Source organism: Camelus ferus, chromosome 27 (assembly GCF_009834535.1).
Source record: "Camelus ferus isolate YT-003-E chromosome 27, BCGSAC_Cfer_1.0, whole genome shotgun sequence".
NCBI classification, from domain to species: Eukaryota; Metazoa; Chordata; class Mammalia; order Artiodactyla; family Camelidae; genus Camelus; species Camelus ferus.
In genome coordinates, this window is record NC_045722.1 from 14,728,180 (window position 1) to 14,748,830 (window position 20,651).

The 20,651-nt window shown below is 41.9% G+C and overlaps 1 protein-coding gene across 14 annotated transcripts in view; it reads right to left on the reverse strand.

Annotated features, from left to right (window-relative positions):
* The window catches only part of AKAP13 (A-kinase anchoring protein 13), a 293,283-nt gene that overhangs the window by 169,185 nt on the left and 103,447 nt on the right, over positions 1-20,651 (reverse strand). For all 14 annotated transcript variants that reach the window (XM_032469408.1, XM_032469415.1, XM_032469409.1 and 11 more), the window contains exons 3-4: positions 18,403-18,550; positions 5,904-6,200 (exon numbers count right to left, since the gene is read on the reverse strand). In XM_032469408.1, the coding sequence (XP_032325299.1) occupies positions 5,904-6,200; positions 18,403-18,550 (445 nt within the window). The remainder of the gene's footprint in view (positions 1-5,903; positions 6,201-18,402; positions 18,551-20,651) is intronic.

Below are 20,651 nucleotides of genomic sequence, written 5' to 3' on the forward strand. Positions count from 1 at the left end.
AAACTCCAGAGCCCCTACAATTTAGAGTCAATCTCTGTTCTCTACTCTCTACGTTGGTATTTTTTTCCCCTGTCAAGATCCTTTGTCTTTTCCCTATGTATGCTGAGAGCTACTCAACTTTGTTTTTCAGATCACTAACTGCATTTCCTATGATGTCAATTGGGTCCTTTGTCCCCAGTTTGAATTTAATTATGCTATGGGATTCTGGATGTACTTGCATCATTTAAGCCAACTCCCTTTCCATCTCTGCCCAAATTGTGATGGGTTTTTTGCAGATGTAATTAAAGCGCCTAATCAGTTGATCTAATAAGGAAGATTATCCTGGCTAATCTGGGTAGGCTTAACTGAATCAGTTGAAAGACTTTAAAAGCAGGGCTGAGGTTTTCCCTGGAGAGAGAAGAAATCCTGCCTGTGGAGGGCAGCTTCGGCCTGTGCTTGTGGAGTTCCATCCAACTCAGGGCCTCCCCTTCCTGTCTGAGGATGGCAGCTTTGGCTCCTGCTGGTGGGTCTGAGCTGGCCGTGATTTTTCTCTTCTCTTCCTGCCCTACGAATTTTGGGCATGCTTAGTGAGCCCCCGCAACTGGGCAAGCCATTCCGTGAAATAAATCTTAATACATACTTTCCTACTGGTTCTGATTCTCTGGTTGACCCTGACTAAAGTACTCATTAAACCAATTTTTCTCTTTGGTGCTTCCTTCTCCAATTTCATAATAGGCGTTATGTCTTCAATCTTTTAAAGGACCTCTTCAAATTTTTTTCTTTGGTTTCTTAATGAAAATTATACCCAGTGAGTCTTCCACCTGAACACTCGTGATAATAATTCTCCATTCCCTTTATGCTGAAGTGTTATGTCATAGGCCATGTTGGTTGGTTAGTTTTCCTGTTTTAACCATACTCAACTGGAAAAATCTCTATGTGGGTCCAGCTTCTAGCCACCAAGAAGGTAATCGAAAATGTCATAAGTCCTGCTTGCTATCTACTTATATGCTGGAAGCGCCCCCCAACAACCCCACCACACACACACTCCCTCAGATCTGCAGAGAAAGGAGATGTGTGCCTAGCAGGCATTCAACACCGATGAGCATGCTAGATGGCTGCATCTTTTCGAATCATCACATTTTCTGACTATGCAAAACGTCCTAAGTTCCATGAGCAAAACAGTAATCAAAGACTCCACGCACTTCTCCTCCCCCATCAACTACGGAGATGCCCTGCTCACAGTACTCCTTGAATCTGTATCTAGGAGGCTCCAAAGTCCATTCTTTCTACCAGTCTGTACTGCTTCTTAAATAAACCTCAAGTCCCACATGAGGCAGGAATTTTCATATCCCCTGGAGAAGGAAAACAACAGGCCCATGTGAGAAATGGGCTTTTGGAAAAGTGGCACTTGTAACCTTGTGGCAGGATCGAGGTTTGAGAAACAACAAAATCTTTTGGAGCTAAAGTACTGGCATTACCTGGCACCGCTTGTCTTGGTGTCAATCCCTTAGATTAGTATAATGTTACATTATTATTAAAATAGCTTTTAATATTTTATTATTTCTTTTTTTAGTAGCTATGATAGCTGAAAACATACAAAAATACTAGAGAGTGTAGCTAAGAAAAAAATTTCCATGGAAAGCTATCAAGCAATCTGGAAAAAGTGTGGGAACTAAAACACCAAATGATTAAGGCTGTGGTTCTATGAACCAACATCAGATAAAAAGAACTGAGAACACACAGGCTGTTTTTAGTGCAGCCTTCCTCACATCTCTCTCACCCTTCTGTCCATCCAAATGTCTCTATGTGGGGAAGACTCCCACCCCAGAGATGATCAGCTCTTCTTTTCATTAGTTATACAACACCATGACTAAGAAGGCAGACTTCCCCCAGAACCTTTCTCCTCCTTGCTTTCTTCAGAGCAAGTCTTGAGCAGCCCACCCTGTTACCAAGAGTTATGCTGCTTGCTGTTGTGTGGGGTCTTTCAGGGGAAAACCCATCCTGGGCTTCACCATTTTCACTAACCACAGAGGCACTGAAGAGCTGACACACGCGAAACTCGGTAACTCAGAGGGATAGTATCCCAACCCACCACTCACGCTCCACCCAGATGAAGCCATGTGACTTCCATCTGAGTACAGCGTGGAAGCTGCTTTACCTAACTAGGGATTAAAGAGCACCGGGAAGAATAACGTGGACAAACTCCCTCTTGCAGGTGTTTAAAGTGAGGACTGACTTTAGAAATTTTTTAAAAATCTCATTCTGCTTCAAAGAGTTTGTTGTCGTTTTTTCTTTTTTCTTTTTAAATAAAGTGCCACACTGTTTCATCTTTTTCATAAGACATGTTACTTTCCCTCATCAGAGCTCATCCATGTTTTGTCTCTAAAATGTTGGTGGATCTTGGTCATGGTACATTAAAAGTGAAGAGCCTGCAAACTAGCACCCACTATCAGACATACTTTCCTCCATTTCATATGGGAAGAAATTTAGAAACAGAGAGATTAAGTATTTTGCACAAACTCCTGCAATGAAGCCAGCATATAAACAGACCGACTCCATGGCCTAAGCTTCTCCACTCTAATGCTGAGTCTAAACCAAGAGCTCTGAACTCCACGTTCAAGCCTGTGGTTCAGGGAGACTATGAATCCCTGAAACAATATGTAAATGTCTGCAGGTAGGCCCCTATGAGTATTTTTTCCTGAGAAGAAATCTGAGCTATTTTCAGAGGAGTTACTGACCTGAAAAAAAAAAAAGTTAAAAAGCACTGCATCTAAACAACTAGAGTGGGAGGATTAACCATAAATCTTACATGACTCCTTTGTACAAGCATTAGGCTGGAATACCTGTAAACATCCTAGCTTTCAACAGGAAGTAGTCCTGTTATGTAACAAGGTGTCCTATTAAACTGCATTATTATCCCAGGCGACAAGCTTACTTCGTACCTTCTTCCTTATTTAAACACCTTTAAAAAAAAAGTATTTGATGTGCAACTCACTGATGTAAGCAGAATGTTCCTTTACATTTGTCACTCAACAGCAAGCAAGGACCTCTTAATTAATGCTACTCAGTCTTAAAATATCTGTTTGTAGCTTCTAATCCACAATTAACTGAAGAGTTTAAACTGCAGAATGTGAGTCCAGCACTTGAAATCAGATTCCTTATCCCAGCGTTGACTTAAAGACAGGTCTGCAAGTCTCTTGCACGCATTTCACCTTGTAAAGTATACACCTAACTTGTTCAATTTCTTTTGTTCTTTTAATTGCTTTTAATTCATGTCAGTAAAATTCACTTTTGGAGGGTATACAGTTGTATGAGTTTGAGCACACACATAGCTTCTTATAACCACCACCACCAAGACACAAAACCAGTCCAATACCCAAAGAACTCCTCTATGATACCTCTTTGCAGTCAGATCTTTCCTCTATAGACTCTGGCAACTACTGATCCATTTTCTGTTCCTACAATTTTGCTCTTTCTAGAATATCATATAAATGGAATCATACAGTAAATAACTTCGGAAACTGACTTCTTTACTTCGTGCAATACATTTAAAATGTATCCAAGTTGTTGCTCACATCAACAGTCTGTTCCTTATTTATTCCTGAGTAGTATTCCATTGTATGGATGTACCACAGGTTGTTTATATATTTACCCAGTGAGGGATATTTGGGTTGTTTCTAGTTTGGGGTAATTATAAATAATGCTGCTATAGGCACATCTGTGCAAAGATTTTTTTTTTTGAGTAAATTTTCATTTCTCTAGGCTAAAGAGACAAAAGTGAGACTGCTGGGTCATGTAATAAATGTACATTTAACTTTTATAAGAGACTGTCAACCTGCTTCCTAGATTGGCTGTAACATTTTGCATTCTCACCAACAATGTGTGAGCTGCTATTCTGCATCCTTGCCAGCACTTGGTATTTTTAATTTTAGCCTTCCTTAATAGGTGTGTAATGGCACCTTATTGTGGTTTTAAGGCATTTCCCTAAATGTTCAAATGTGATTTAGCCTTTGCTAGCACTGCTTGAGCAATTTTATACAACAGAAACTGAAGAAGCACATGGAAAGTCCACAAAAATATTAAAGTTGCCAAGTTCCTTATTAAAGACAAGGAAGGATGCTAAGGCCCAGAGAGGGGAAGTGATAAGTCTAAAGTCTCAGACCCGTGCTTTTCTAATAGTTCTTTCTAATCATGTGACATGAACTAACTATCCAACTCCTGTGCCTTCTTTAAACAAGACAAAGCAAACCCACACACACATAAAACTTTAAGCCCCACACATAACTAGCGCAATCCTTCTTGATACTGATTTATAAATGACAACCAGAATAAGCATCCCCATCACAAGACAGAAAGAGCAGAGGCCAGAGGTACTAAGCCCCGACATCAGGTTTCTGAAAAGGTGCCAGAGCCCTGTAAACAGCAAATATTCTCATGTCTAGATCTCAGCACTGCAGAGCTTTCTTAGACATTATATTAATAAGAAAAAGGACACATTTTTTTTTCCTTCATGTGATTTTAGGGTCCACACTTTCTTTTGTATTTTACCTGGCAGGAGGGCCCTGGTAACGCCTTGACAGGAAGCCCCTGAGAGTGGGGGACACCATTCCTACAGCTGGTCACAGCCTTAATGGTTAAATTCGGTGGATTTAAGAGAACCCAAGCTAGCAAACACCTCTCTACCATTCCTCCACGGGAGGAAGAATGCACCCACTTGATGGGTCTGTGGGAGCAGGAACTGAGCGGGGCCTCCCGCTCAGGCCCCTCTGGGCATTTCTCCTCAGGACCCGCTTGCCTGCAGGGAGGATGACTTCCGGTTGCCCTCCTTACATAACACAACAGTCAAAGCTGCGTGGACTCTGAAGGGCAGCCCTGTGATTGTCCAGCTCTTTCAGAGATAAAGTAGAAGGGATAAGCAACCCCTTCAGTCAGGCAATCTAAAGTCAGCTTTCCAACCTAGCTTTTGTCATTAACACAGCAAACGTTTTGATCTATATCCGTGGAACTCCTACATCTCTCCAGGAGATGGTGAACTCAGGAGGGAAAGACGACATTATTTATTGGACTCCAGGCATATACTGTTTCACTGAAGATACATACATATTCACAAATACATATTCACAACATTTAGAAGATGTCATTTGCCACAAGAATAAATATGTGGGATATCCCCTGTCTGAATAAAAGGAACACACACAGACACTGATTACATCAGTGTTTTTAACAATGGAGCCCTTCCTTCAATGAACTCGCCTACGGAGGGCCAGTAGGTAAAATAAGCAAGTGAAGATCCTCTGGCTAAAAACGTGTGGGGTCTACCAGAGCTCAGCCTGCTCTCAAGCTCCTCCCACCCACTTCCCAGCCTCTTCCTTTCCTCCAATTTCATGGAATTTCTAGAGAACTTGAGAATACAATAATAAAAGCCTGTCTCTGATAATTAAACACCAAGAAAATAGCACAAGTTACTCTGCTACTTCCCTCCTCGTGAAGGACGGGTCTCTTTCTGCACGGGGTGGGAGAGGATGGAAGGGCAATGGGCCACCCTCTGCTTTCTTTTATTTTTTCAGACCAACAGCTTTATTGAAAGATGAGAACAGAACCCCTCTTCCCCTCAGTCCTGGCAGCATCAGCCTCCAGCTCTGAGCATCCTGGTGTCCTGCCACCCAAGCCCCCCACTACTTTACATGAGAGCTGACGATGACTACAGCAAGCTCCCTCTGGCGTCACTTCACCACAAGAACAGGCCTAAGAGCTCAGCTGAAGAGCCCAGAGGAGATGCCAACGGGGTCACTTCGCTACAGTAAGTGCAAGGTCTGTTCAGCCACAGTGGCAGACGTAGAGACAGACCATCACCATATAAAAGCAGCCTCATCCAAAAACATAAGGATCCAAATTCAAAGACCGTGGGCCATTTAAGTTCTTACCATGTGACGTCGGATCTGTCCCCAACACATTCCACTCCGCTGGCAGCTTCAGGTGCCTGAATGCCAGGGCCACCTTCTCATCAAGGGAATTCACATCAGTAGACGGCGGTCCTGACCGATCAAGAAAGCGGGTGAAGTTCAGAGCCTGCTGATTTCCAGCACTGGTTGCCAGGAATTGGGCTGCATCGTAGGCCTCGTCCTGGATGAACTGAAAGTCTTCTTCGGCCACCACAAACACGGGAAGGCCCTCTTTGGAAGCACAGAGCAGCACCTTCACTGTCTCGCAGCAGTCATGACCTAAAGGAAACACGTGCAGCAAGGAAGACAGGATTAGAGCCCTCCTCCTGAAACGAAGACGCTGGGGGGTCCTCTCTGCTCTTCCTGCGTGATGTACAAGTTCCCCTGCCTAAAAGAAACCCCTCCTTCCCCTGAGTCCTGGCAGTAATCTTCCCAATTTCTTAAAACTCCATTTCTAGCCCTTGTTTCAAATTGTTACTCGCAAATATGAATCAGTTCCCCTACCAAACAGCAGACAACTTTGTATTCCAGTGGCCTGTCACGCCTGCAACGTAGTGTCTGGCACTCAGTCTCTGAAAATCTCAACATATACTGAACTACTGCTGTTCAACTTGAACAAATTAAAGAAAGGAAGCTCAAAGATCGTGTTAGGGCCTAGCATGCAGTGGGGAGTCTAACACCTACTGAACTGCATTAGTTCTGAAAACCCAGCAGGCAAGAGGTGAGTCACACAGGTCCCATGGCAGGAACTGTACAGATTCCCCAGCACCTGCCTTATTGTCACCACAACACAACAGATCAAATGGTGAAGCACTTTGGAAAGTACGATATGACTTTATTTTATTATTAGTAGCAATTCAGGGCCTAGAAAATAATTTTGCTCTCAGATACACGTTCCTTCCTGTAAAGAGGACTTCAATGACATGGCCTAGTTCACACAAGGATGACGCAAAGTTGCGGCTAGACGCCGGGTTCAGGACGAGCAGGCACGCCAGAGACCATGGCGTCCACTGAACAGAGGGCAGGGGCTCACGCAGCAGGCTAACACACCACCCTGAAGAGCCCCTCTTGTGTGCAAGCAGAGGTTCTGCAGGGTTAGATCCTGTGGAGAGCACCTTCCTGGAGAATCAGACTTTCTCCGGATTTTCAGCCTCACAGAAGTCAGTATTTCCAACATGCAGAATGTATTCATCAAACACGTTTCTCCTCAACTTTCAGGCCCTGATCTCCACTATCTGCAACTATGTTCCTAACATCATCATTTCTTTCATAAAATATCTTCCTGATGAGAAAAAAGAAAGGGGAGTTGTCCTGGTTGAGTTATGCCCCTGCTGCTCTGCCTGATTAACCACAGGCGGCAGAGCACTGGGGCCTGTCGGGACCCCGCTGCATGCAGAGGCCGCTTTCCCCTGAGGAGCGAGGTGGAGGGTCCTCAAATCCGACCTCTCAGACCACAGGCACAGGCTAACAGAGGCTTCTCACTTGACAGAACAAACAAAGCTTTCTGCCGTCTTTGAAAGAGTAAACAGTCATTTTTTTCCCATGTGTCCAATGATAATAATAAGTAAATAGATTTCCACACACTTTTCCCCCAGGGGCCTCCTTAAGCTCTTTACCTGCTGACAATAGAAATCTCTCCCCGCTGTGTAAGTTGAGAGTGGTAACAAATACTCAGTAACCAAGAACCTACGACATACCATATGACATGTCATTTTCTCCACATAACAAACGTATGGGGTATGTATTGTCCTTGGGTTACAGATGAGAAAACTGAGACTTAAAGAAATAACTTGCTCAAGGTTACACAGATATTAAGAAGCAGAATTCATCATTCAAATTCAAGTCAGATGCCAAAGGTCATGGCCGATTGTATCATGATGCCAGAGTTTTGCAACACATTGCTTACAAAAAAAAAAAAAGGAGGAAGGGTAACAGCTATGTCCCTGCCTGCAAGGAGCCCAACACTTGGAATGACAGGCCAGTATGACTATTAAGCAAGAGTAACAGGTTCCTGAACAGGTTCCAGATCACTCTCCATTCAAGCACATGACTCCACCAGATGCTGCCACTGCCTTCGAGTTGAATTCTTCCTGTGAAGGCCGTGGGAAACAGAGGCGTCCTCTAGCTTACACACATGTACACGTGTGTGGCTGTGTGTATATGCCCATGTGTGTATTTCAGCTCAGTAAATATGCTGAATTTTCTATATGAAATGAAATTGGAAAAACAAATCTTTACCTTTCTTCGAAAGGCAATTAGCCTAATTACATGAGACAACAGTTATCAGCAGAAACAAATCAAGTGATTCAGGTAGTAAAGGTCTGGATATTGTTCTGGCACAAAGTGTTTCTTTTAAAATGTTCTGTAACTTTTAACAACTAACATCTGGACACCCACCAAGCCCAGGGCATTGTGATTAATCACCCTCTAGCAGTTACAGTCTCTAAGGAGAAAATCAAAGAAGATGGAGATCTCTGCAAAAAGGGGCTGGTTCTACAGAAACAAATACCACGCGACTCGTGGGAGAGGACCAGCGCATTTCACAGGTGGGCAAAAGAGAGGTGGTAGTTAAGAAGGACCCCTTTTTGACAGGCATCCTGCTCCCAACTCTCCAACCCCAGGGGTTCTTCACTGCAACCCTCAGAACTCAGATGCACAGTCCTGTCCTATCTATCTATCTATCTATCTATCTATCTACCTACCTACCTACCTACCTATCAATCAACCAACCAACCAACCAATCAATCACTTCTCTATTAAGTTCTGTTCTCTGTGCCAGGCACCATTCTCAGTATTTTCTGAGCAACAGTTCATTTACTCCTCATTACAACCCTAGGGGTGAATACTATTATTAGCCTCATTTGCCAGACGAGGAAGTGAAGGCACAGAAATGTTAAGTAATTTGCCCAAAGTTATAAAGCTCCTAAGTGGCACAATTTGAATCTGAACCCAAGTGTTTTGCTCTCGTGTCTGGCCCTCCACCCAAGATTCATGGACACAAGAAGGCTTGAAGAGGAAATAAGGGTCTGGAAGAATCAACGGGAAAGGAAGAAAAATGCTGTGTTCAAATCCTGGCTGTGAAACTCCGCAGCTGTGTGAGCTCACACCAGCTCTGCTTCTCTGGAACTCATTTCCTTCACGTACAGTGTGAGACGGCAGCCTGTGCAGGCTGTGATTCCTGCAGCTGCACAAGCCTGTGGGGTTTACCAGGCAGAAGTTAGGGAGGGAAAGTTAGCAAGAGATTCCAGGAACAGAAAACAGTTTCAAAAACATAAGAATGGACACAAAGTGTAAGTTCAGGGGATGGAATAATTACTGCAAAAGACAGCTTCAGGAAAGTATTACCTAGGCTACATCTGGATGCCGAGTGTTAGGACAGACCTGGGTTCAAACCTGTTTTGTTCCTTCCTAGCCACGTGTCCTCGGGTAAATGACAACTTCTCTAACACTTTAAAATCTAGACAGTATCCTAATCTTGTAAATGAAGAGGTGTAATTTAGAAGACTCCTCTCAAATTCTTTAATACTATCACCCAAAACAACATGCACAGCCTCATTTCTAGTTAAATTAGTTGGAGAGAGAGAGAGATTGACAGATAAGATAGGTAGACAGAGAGACAGACATAGCAACACATATTTCAGTCAGAATAATTACAGTGGACCCTTTAACAACACGGGTTTGAGCTGCATGGGTCCACTTATACGTGGATTTTTTCCCATACTACATATATGTACTACTGTATTTACAACCCATAGCTGGTTGAATCCATGGATGCAGAACCATGGACATGGAGGGCCAAATAAGGGACTTGAGCATCGGCAGATCTTGCTTGGGGGGGGGGGGGGAGGGTCCCAGAACCAATCCCCCTGCGGATACTGAGGGATGGCTGTACTTTAAGAATGTTGTGGTTTTCATTCATAAATCTCACCAATTATAGCCTCCTCTCATTTATTCAGGATTAAGCTAATTTATAAACTCCTGAGAGTCCTGTGAGGTAAATATGAATAAATGTCAATAAATGATGAGAATGTGAATAATTAGAGGTCCAAACTGAATTCTGCCTTCATAACTTAAACACCGTCTTAAAAGAGGTACTAACTGATCTAAAACAGTAACAACCACCGCCCCACCCATCTAAACAATCCTTAACCTTTCTTACTCGTCTCCTTCCCCAAGCCTGTGCAAAGGTGAGACACCTGAGCACCTGAGCCAGAAAGGGAGTCACATGGCCACCAAAAGTAAACAACATCACTGCTCTGTAAACCACCTCCTGTATACACACAGGGTTCACGCCACAATCCAGATCTTCAACCTCATCTCACATATACACAGCTGAAAGCCATGGTGAAACAATATCACCTTATTCAAAACTGGAAAGTGAAGAAATAATGTATCTACAGAGAAATCTACCTGGAACTGCTAAATGACTGTTTACTTGGCTAGTACGGGGTGGGGACAACAGGGGGAGAAAGAGAAGAAGGTTTAGGGGTGTGTCTGTGTGTATGTCTGTGCGTGTGGGTGCAAATGGGCTTATTAGCAGCATAAGCATGCATTATTTCCTTCTGCTGCTTTATAGCAGAATTTGACAAGGTGGATGGGTGAGCTATTGTCTACTCTGTGTAGAACTGAAAGAAAACCATGTATTAGGGAAGTCAGAATGTCAGAGAAGGCCGTGAAATAGACATCCAGGAGACGCCACCCAAGGCCAGCCCAATATTTTCCCTTCAGACATGCACTCACAATCTGAAGGAGAAACTATGAATCACCCTGAGTAAAACGTGCCATAAATCTGGGATTTGTATGGTATGATTATAGGCTGCTTTTTCCAGAGAAAAACTGAGGGTTAAAAGAGGAGGGGAGAACTGAGGGTTTCCTGGATCAGTCTTTATTAATCTTTGAGTAAACTGGAAGAGTTACTACTGATCACGAACAAAGTGCCTCAAAAGTGCCTCGCCCCACCGTCTGGAAACCAACCACACAGGGCTGGCAGGGCTACCCTCTCACATTCATGTTTTCTATTAGGCTCACGTGGTTCACAAGATTATATTTGAATCCCTACAACCTTTTAGATAAAGCATCTAAAAAAAAATCAACTGTTCTTTTTCAAACAAAGGTTATATAATACGGACCTATTAATAAAACTGAAATCACTGCATCTGCACACATAAAATCTCTTACTACCATAAATTAGCACTCAAGACATGACCATCTCCAGGGGCCATCAGTCTTGTGACTGCCTTTGCACACATGAAATGCAAAGCATTAATGATGGCTACATCTTCACAGCAAAAACAAAGGGATGGGAAACTATCCAATGTGACATAGTAACTACAATTTTACATGAAAACAGAAGCTGCCGCATAAAGAGGACAAGTTTTCAGCTAGTGACATGGTGTTTTTCCTTCTACTCCATTTCCTGATAACAGAAAAGGAAAATAAAAATCCCAAGTCCTTTTAAAAGGGGAAGTTCTGAAACTTTTACTGCACTGCTTCTGAGGGAAATACCCCCAGACAGTCTAGAGAGGGGAAGAGAGATGAACTGTTAAAGACACATGGTCTAAACTTTAATTCCATTTTTAAAAACTGACTTCTGAATATATCCCACCATCAGGTCTGGTTCATTTACAACAGAAACATGAAGTAAATGGTGGGGTGGGAGAGTCCTGACCCAAACTGAATTGTAAGAGGCCCTGAAGTACACTGGCAACCAGCGGTAGGGTCAGAAAATACCAGGTTTGAGTCTCACCTCCACTGCAGACAGCCTAGGTTACCCTGAAAAAGCCACGAAACCTTGAAGCTTGTTTGCACACAAACTGAGAACACTGCCAACCTTCCGGGTTGCTAAAAAACATCAGAGATGGCTGTCAAAGCCATCTGGCAAAAGCCAGGCATGTAAAACTGGTACTTATTATTATGATTAGCCATTTAAATGCTCCTGTTCAGGTGACTCAAGGAGAAGAGATCCCTAGTACTCTACCATGAGCTTCTGCAGCAGGGTCACACAGTTTCTGAGCTCAACGGTGCCCGACTCCAGAACTGAAAAGAATAAAGGGAAGGGGGAAGAATGCAAAATACACGAAATACAACAAGGAGCACCCAGGTGGGAAACAATAATTTAACTGCTGATGGCCCTCTTAAAAACATCTAATCCAAACCTTTATTAAACTGGCAGGTCAGGAGGTGTGTGCTCCTGAGGTTGGAGAGCTTCTCTGCAGGCTGCTTATCACTACATGAAGCACCCATCCCCATGGAAACGAAATGCTGCTGCAGATAAACAAATCTGCTAAAGCATGACACAAGAATTACTTCATTTCCTATTAGGCTAAAAGTGGCACACATCCCATCCGGGCCGTCTCTTTTGAGGATGAAACAATTGGGACTTTGTTTGACCAGCTACCCAAAAAGGAACCCTGAAAGGGCCTGCTGGGCCAGCCAAGCCCAGTCCCACTCCTCCATCTTCTACAAGAAAGGCTGCATTAGATGTCAGTGGTGGAAAATATAAAAATAACATCTTTTACTTCTTCAGTTAGGCATCACAGTATTTAAGAATTTGGTGTCTTTTTCTTCCTTTGAAGTGGCTATATAGGGTTAAAGGAAATGTTCAGGCTTCAGACTCACCCTCTAACAGGAGATAGGATTATGTGCAGAAGTATGTGCCTACTGTTAGTTTTCAGCGGTCTATCAGTAGATGTGCAAATTTGGCGTATGTATAGAACACCTCTATATGTATAGGAGTCCTTAAGCAGAGGGGTGAAAGAACAGCAGACCCAGGAATCATGTACATTTTGGGGGAGAAAGAGGCTAATTAATGCTGAAAATCTGAACTATAATAATCCCTACTCTAAGGCAGTGCTTCTCAACCTTTTATTCACTGTCATCTCCCCAAGGAGTCTTTGTCAACATTTTTCTCTATTTGCCACCTTTTACCCCATGAAATTTTAATACCACAGATATACCATACATTTGCATATCTATATCTGTGCTTTATATATAAAGAGTAGATTTTTTTTACACTCCTAAGAACCAATTTTCACCCCCCTGGGGGGATACTGGCCCCATTATAACGCATGTGCTCAATTCCAGTGGTGTGTCTGTAGTTCTAAGGTGATGAAATTAACAATTTCCACATAAGCATTGCAACGGACAGTAGACAGCGGGCATGTTTCCCTTCAACTACTTCCCAGTTTGTTTTTCCAGGATAGCCAGCCACTATATATAATAACCAGCCCTGGGATAGTAATTTAAGTCTTTTAAAATATAAAATCACATCTTTCTCACTGAAATAGCCTTATAGTAGAAGTATTTGAGAATAGGGAGACTGTTAGACAATGTCCAATAAAAAATAACTGATTATTTTGACAGAGAGAGAGGGGGTACCAGAATTCTCTGACTGGGCCAGTTTAAAGAACTTCTTCTCAAGTGCGTTATTCAATTTGGCAACCTCTGCACATCTGCTGCTAGAAATAGAGGCTTGGTTCATGAGAACCGAGTCACACCATGATATAACTGTAGGACTACTTGTTGAGAACTGAGCTGTAAGCACTGATTTTTAATTAAGCCCTGAAGGACTTCTCATCATGGTAATTTTTTTTAATCACAAACCTACTTTATATAGTACCTTCTCTTTGATGAGTGAGAAAGTAAAGTAATATACAAAAGACCTGAGTCAAATTTGGGGTCAATGAATGTTTGCAGTTTTCTGGTGAAACAAAAATCCTTGCTGTGAATTCTAAAAGTAAACAGACACGCTAGAAAAAAAAAAAAAAAAAAAGATTTCCTCTTATGAGAGACTCTGTACCAAAGCCTTCCACAAAAACAGTATGCAGCATCCACTAAACATCCTGTCTCATTACCATTCTGCAATTACTGTTTGCTTGGCCTAAATCTGGTCTTATTAATAAAAATGAACACAGTAAGACACGACTCTGTATCCCCCAAGAATTATCTTCCAGGGATACTCAGATTTCTTTATATTACTTAGCAGTCCTACAGTCTCTTAAAGAAAACTCAGCTTCATCTCCAGAGGAAAGTCACTGTTTAGTTAAAATGGTATTTGGGGTTGGATTCGTTTTCTAAGAAGAGAAAAGAATGGAGATATTTTATTTTCATTTATTGCAAAGGCAACACCTTTTGTCTCTGGAGACATATTTTCATTTCAGGCTGTATTTCACAACAAATTATATTCTTAAACCAGCCACTTCATAGATATTTTTGAATGTAGTATTTTACTATAAAACTTGTTTGCCTACTGTTTTTAAAATTTTTTTTAATGGAGGAGAGGTAATTTTGGGTTTATTTTTTTAAAACAGAGGTACTGGGCACTGAGTCCAGGACCCTGTGCATGCTAGACATGCACTTTACCAAGAAGCTCTCCTCTCCCTCTCCCCTCTCCCGTCTAATGTTAATTAGCACAAAGATGGCTTTATTTTCAAAACAGAGGACACTGCTTTCAAAGTCTTCAATTTTTTTTTTATTAAAAACTACTATATATGTTAAAAGTAACATGCTCACTGTAAACCATACAAACAATTCAAAGGCAGATAAAATCTCCAAAGGCTCCAACTAACTGTCCCCTAAGAAGTTACTACTCTTAACATAATCTCATATTAAAAAGAGGGGACTGTATCACATCTACAGTCTTTCTATGGCGGTAAGGCAAGAAAAGATTACCTTAAAAAGCCTTTACGATTTTTTTTTATAATTAAATATACATGCACAATTCATTGTGAGTTTCTACAAGAAAGTAAGCAAAAAAGCAAGAATTTAAGAAAAAAAGGAAAAAGATGGACCATAATCTCAATATCTGAACTTGAAGAGGTATTTTAGGAGACTATTAAGAAATGTCTTATTCTTTACACTCACCCCACAAAATAAAAGGTTACAGACTACCATCAAGGAGTAACTTGTCTTTTGAAGGTCAATCAATCATCTAGTTTTAGTAAAAACTAAAATATAACACAACACTGACAATGAAACATGCAGAGGACTCAAAGAAAAATCAGAGCCAGCAATCTGATGAAACATGACATTAAAAGCAAGATCAAGGCACAAAGCTCTTTTTCTTCCCATAGTCAGCCACATCAACTAGGAACTGCAGAGCTAGCCCCACACATGAGCAGAAAGAGTGCAGGGACACCCCTCTTGGCAGCGGCTGCTGTAAACAGACCGTGCACATTTACCCAGTAACTAACTGGGATGCACAAAGCAAGTACAGACTTTGTATGAACAATCCTGACTACTCTGACAGTGCCCTCAGCAGACAGGGAATCTGAGGCTATCGATACGGTTAACTGACGCACAGAAATCATCAGAGGTAGCTCTGCAGAGAGAACACAGACTCCTGCCCCCAGCCAAGAATTCAAGTCAAGAAGCCAAAGGCTCCTTTAGCAATGTTCAAAAGAGTGTGTGTGTGTGTGTGTGTGTGTGTGGGTGTGGGTGTGTGTGTGGGTGGGTGTGTGTGTGTGTGTGTGTGTGTGTGTGTGTGTGTACCTTTCTAGAAGGGTGGCTTCTGAGAAACAGGATGAGTTCAACACAGTGGAAATGCAGTCCCATCAAGTGGTAGGAATTCACAGAACAAGCCTTCCTGGCATAACCAGTGAACAAAACAGACACACGTCCTCTCCCTCATAAAGCTGACACTCCAGTAGAGGCAGGTAGAATACAAATAAGATAAATAAAACATATACTGTGTTAGAGGTTGACAAGTGCAATGGAGAAAAATAAAGCCAGGAAGGGGAGCAGGAAGTGCAGAGAGGAGGCAGTTGTCTAATTTTACAAGGTGGACAGGAAAGGCCTCACTGAGAAAGTGACATTTGAGTGCAGACTTGAAGGAAAGCAAGAACAAGTTAAAGAAATCCCCTAAAGCAGACTTAAGGCAGTTTAATTCTAGACAAAAATATTAACTCCATGATATAAACAAGAAATTCAAAAGTAACTTAACTCCCCAAATCCCTCCATCTCTGTCCACCCCCTCACCCTCACCCTCACCCCCACCCCCACAGCAATTACTGAACCAAGCCGGACGACAGCAGCTGAAAAAGTGAACAGAAAGCCCCACACATGACGTCCAGAGCAGCGAGGTCTACTCGGGAAGCCTCCCTTGTTTCCACAGTGAACAAAGCTCCCACTTCACCAAGGAGGGAGGCTTGCTGGTCCCCCTGCAGACACATCAAAGGCTCACATGTGGAAGGGCTGCCTTACTGTTCATTTGGCTCGCTTGAACAAGAAGGTCTTTCAAGGACTCTAGTCCTTTGTCGCCTCTGCTGTGATCAGGGGCCTCAGGCAGCAGCCTGACTGAATTCAGGTCAACTGGGAGCAAAGGGGACAAGTTATGAGAAAATGGCAAATGGGTAAGGTCCTAATTTGAGGGAGGAGAGCTGATTAGTGAAAAATAAGGAGAAGCCAGGTACTCCAGGACCTCAGCAAACGGTCAGGAATGATTTCTGAGGATTCAGATCAAATGAGGAGGAAAGAGCAAAATACAATATCCATTCTGGTCAGCTGGGGTTCACAGAACTAAGGTACTCGAGTCAGTAAGCACAAAAGGACACTCGGAGATGGGTGGGGCTGGAAAAGAAGGGTCCTGAGACACATGAAAGAGCTGTCAGACAGAGGCAAGGGAAGAAATGGGGACTGGAATTCAGAAAGGCAGGTCAGGGACAGGCTACAAGGATCGGGCACAAACTCAGAGCTCTTGGCTGTCATACAAGTACAGTGGGACTGTGAATCCGAGAGAGCAACTGCCTGCAGCCCACCCGAATTTAAGTACTTTGCCACTGAAGGTGTAAGAGCCGCCAGGCATATCCCTCTCCACCAAGAGGCTGGGCTCTGCTGGTTCTGGTGACCGAGGACAGCGGTGAGGGCACAGGGCTACATCCTTGTAAGAGCTGTGCTTCACTTACACTCTCCTCTACCCAGTTACATGCTTCCTTGCTCGCTCTCTCCGTAAGTGCTAGCATGCACGTGTGCACACACACACACACACACACACACACAAACTCCTAAAGCATTTCTAATGCAGGAAAAAAAAAAGTTTATAAAAATTACCTCCATTCCTTTCCTAACAAGGGCCCAACCAGAGACTGACTGATTCTACCTCGCTGAGAAGTCGGTTCTCACCATCACCCACATGTGATAAATGTTCGGCAGTGGTGATACTGGATGGCTCCTGACAGAGAACAGACCTCAAGTTCCAGATAAGCCTTTCTGACATGATAGACATCACGGGAAACAAGGCAACTAGAGCTTTAAGTTACAAAGAAGGATACTTAATACTCTCCAGGAAAAAAAATCAGTACCTATCCTGAACTCCTTGCCAAACTGCCTATCCCTAAAAGTTTGGGGGAAATACGCATAGGAAGTGCCAAGAACCTTTAAATCCTGTATTTTCAAAATCTCTTTTGTCAGCCAGGAGGATAAAAAGTTTTCAACGGCCATAATCCCAGTTCTTGACTGTGGTGTGCTTTCCAGGAGTTGGCAGGTATTAAGACATGAAGTTATTTTATATAAAACGGCACAGCAACAGAATGCTGGCAATCTGACAATACCACCAAGGCCACATACTGAAGGGGCTTCAAGAACTAGTACTTTTTTACAACATCTGTGTCAACAAAGTGAAATCAACGTTATATAAAATAAATACTGGTAACAGGAAAGTTCCAATAAGAACTAAATCCATTTTAGTCCCTAAAGGCAAATGGTTCAACTATTAACACTTTTTAGGCCTTCCCCTTAAATGCGCCCTCTCTTATATTCTGATGAAAACTGGTCAATTATTAACTGTGAGGCAAGGTCAATTAAAGAAAGAAGATCATTTCCAAACACAAATCAATACACCTTCAGGTGCCTGGGATAGGTCAAGAGATGGCCATTACTTTATAAGCCATTTCTGGTGGAAGAAGCAATGACTGAGTAACATTGTAAAGAATTTTTAATAAATAAACACTTTCATTTTAAACTTACAAATGCAATAGTGATTAAGTATTCATTCCACCATGAACTATAATCCGTTAATTTGAGGAAACTTTGGCTTTAACAGAAGACTTGTAAAGTCCTTCCCTGATGGATACTGAGGAATGTGTTACTGTGTTTTCCCTTTGCTTTTGCCACTATATTTAGAATCAAATCTGCAGTTATATCATAGTAACCACACAATAACTTTTATCTTCCAAATGTGTTTTAGTTTTCCTCAACATTCCAATAAACTGGTATTTTTGCTGATCCTAATTACTGTCTTTCAATTTATGACACCATTTTATTTCTAGTTAGGCTCAGATTTTTGTGGAACAAACAAGATATAAACAAGATATTTTATTTCATAAATGGATTTAAAATAAAGATCTAACAATAGTTCTACCACCCTGACTCATTCGTCCTGTCACTCTGCACTAATGAACAGCGTAGAGTGAATATGAATATACTAATGACTTCTGTGGAATAAAAGAGTGACAGGAGTTAGTGAAGATTCTACTCAAACACTTACCAGGAGCAATGGTCTCCAGGGTATCAGAACTGACCTTCCGCGTACTTGTACAGTGATGGAGGGTGGAACCCGAAAATACCAAGTAAAAGACTACATCATCCTCAACTTTGTCCTCTTCAGCGAGCAGCACAGTGACAACACAGTCACCCTACGAAAGGGAGAGAGAGTTTGCGTTAGGCTCCTCTTGGGACTCTATCGTTACAAAATATCAAGTTTAAGGGAAAATCAAATGTATTTGTATGCCACTGCCCCAATCTACTAAGTTTATACAAATATAAACACTGATTGAGCACGTATGTGTCAGGAAGTATTCTAGGCATTGAGAATACAGAACGACCTGAAAATAAGATCTCTGTCCCCTTTAAACTTAAATTTTAGTGGAGGGGGGTTAGACAAACAAGTAAATCAACAAGATAGCTGTATATTTATGTGAAGAACTTTTTAAAGGAATATAAAAAAGCTCTCTGGAAAAGCTCTGTAAAAATTTCAGGAAAATCCAAAAAATAAGGCAGAGAGGATGGAGGAAGCATATTTAACAGTTGCATCCTTATACTCAGATGCCCCTCAATCTCTGTGTTCCAGTTGTAGCAATAATTCTCTAGATTCTACACCCCACAAATCACTGCCAAGTCCACCCATTCTCCAAGAAACACGGAGCGCCTCTATCGCAGCTGGCCTGGAAGCAGTGGCGTGCAAAGAACGTAAGCTTGGGCTCCAGACAAATCTGGGTTTAAACTCCGTCTACAAAGACTTTACTTAAATCCCCTAAATCTCAGTTTCCTTCACTGTATAAATGGAGATAATACCTTCTCTTCTTACAGCTAATATGTGAGAACTCTTGAAACATATTCACCTCTCAGTCTACGACAATATTCTTAATCTATTAAAATGGGAGGGTCACTTTTCCAACAACTGGTGTTTCCTGACCATCTGGAATCTCTACTCTTCTCTACCCAGCCCTCCACTAAGCCCATAGAATCAGACATAAACCTTGTGCCAGTAACTCTGCCCATGATCTTGCAACTATTCAGAAGTTAGGACATCTCTGTCCTTTTATTTGCAAGTATTCTAGCAATTTTGATACATTAATTTTTTAAAAATTGAGGTCAGTGGCTAAATTACATTTACTCTATGAAACACAGTCCTAATTACCATTCTCCCAGTCATAAACATTATATAATTCATGTTGTAACCATAAACAAGACTTTAAAGCACTGAGGTTCAGCATTGTATAAATCTTAATAATGCACTGTGCAAAATCCAATTTAGAGAAAACTAGGCCATTTTAACATTAAACAGGGGAGAGAATTCTCATTACTTAAGAGCATCTTTTTTCTTTTCCACTTTAGCAATAATAAAGCCTCTTAGAGAACCATGCCACCCTGCGGCCACAACTTAATGGTCTGCAGCATGATGAAGCAGCAGGTAGTGTTTCACTAAACTATGAAAATCAAAAATTGTAATAAAGTCAAGCTTGGGATCAAGTCTAGTAGAGGAAATGCTCCAACAGGTTGATTCTGGAAATGGAGTTCACAGTACTTCCCACAGTCCTGAGTGTCTCTTATTGTATCCCCAGTGCTCTGCGCTGTGTTCTGCACACGGTAGGGGTTAATCTGCTGTTAAGAAGTCAGAATGAACTACAGATAAGCTGTAACTCACTATGACTGCTGAACTGGAAAGTTCCAAAATACCCTAGCACGCAGAATAGCAAAGTCAGTAAAAGAGAATCATCACTGACTTTAGTCACTATTTAGAATTACACTTTGGGCTTGTGTGTAAGTTCTTTTCTTGGAAAAGCTTAGGCTGGTAAAATGTTTAATATACTTTGGCATGATAAACCACAACCAGTTAAAATGTCTGCAGCACATATGAAAAGAATTAATTTCTCAAGGTACTGAAATATCATTATAACCTGAAAAAAAGTATAAATTAAAGTTTTAAAGTTTCATCTTTTGGAGCACACATTGGCAAACTTTTGAGCCATGGGCCAAATCCAGCCCTCTGCTTGTTTCTATGTGGCTCACAAGCTGAGAAAGGATTTTACATTTTTAAATGGCTGGAAAAAAAATCAAAAGAAAAATATGTGTTAACATGTGAAAGTTCTATAGCACCCAAATTTCAGTGTTCACAAATAAAGTTCTACTGGAACACAGTCACGCTCACCTGCTCACACAATGTCGATGGCTACTTTTGCTCTGCCGTGGGCCACAGTAGAGTTGTGTGGCTGCAAAAACACTGTGGGGCCTGCC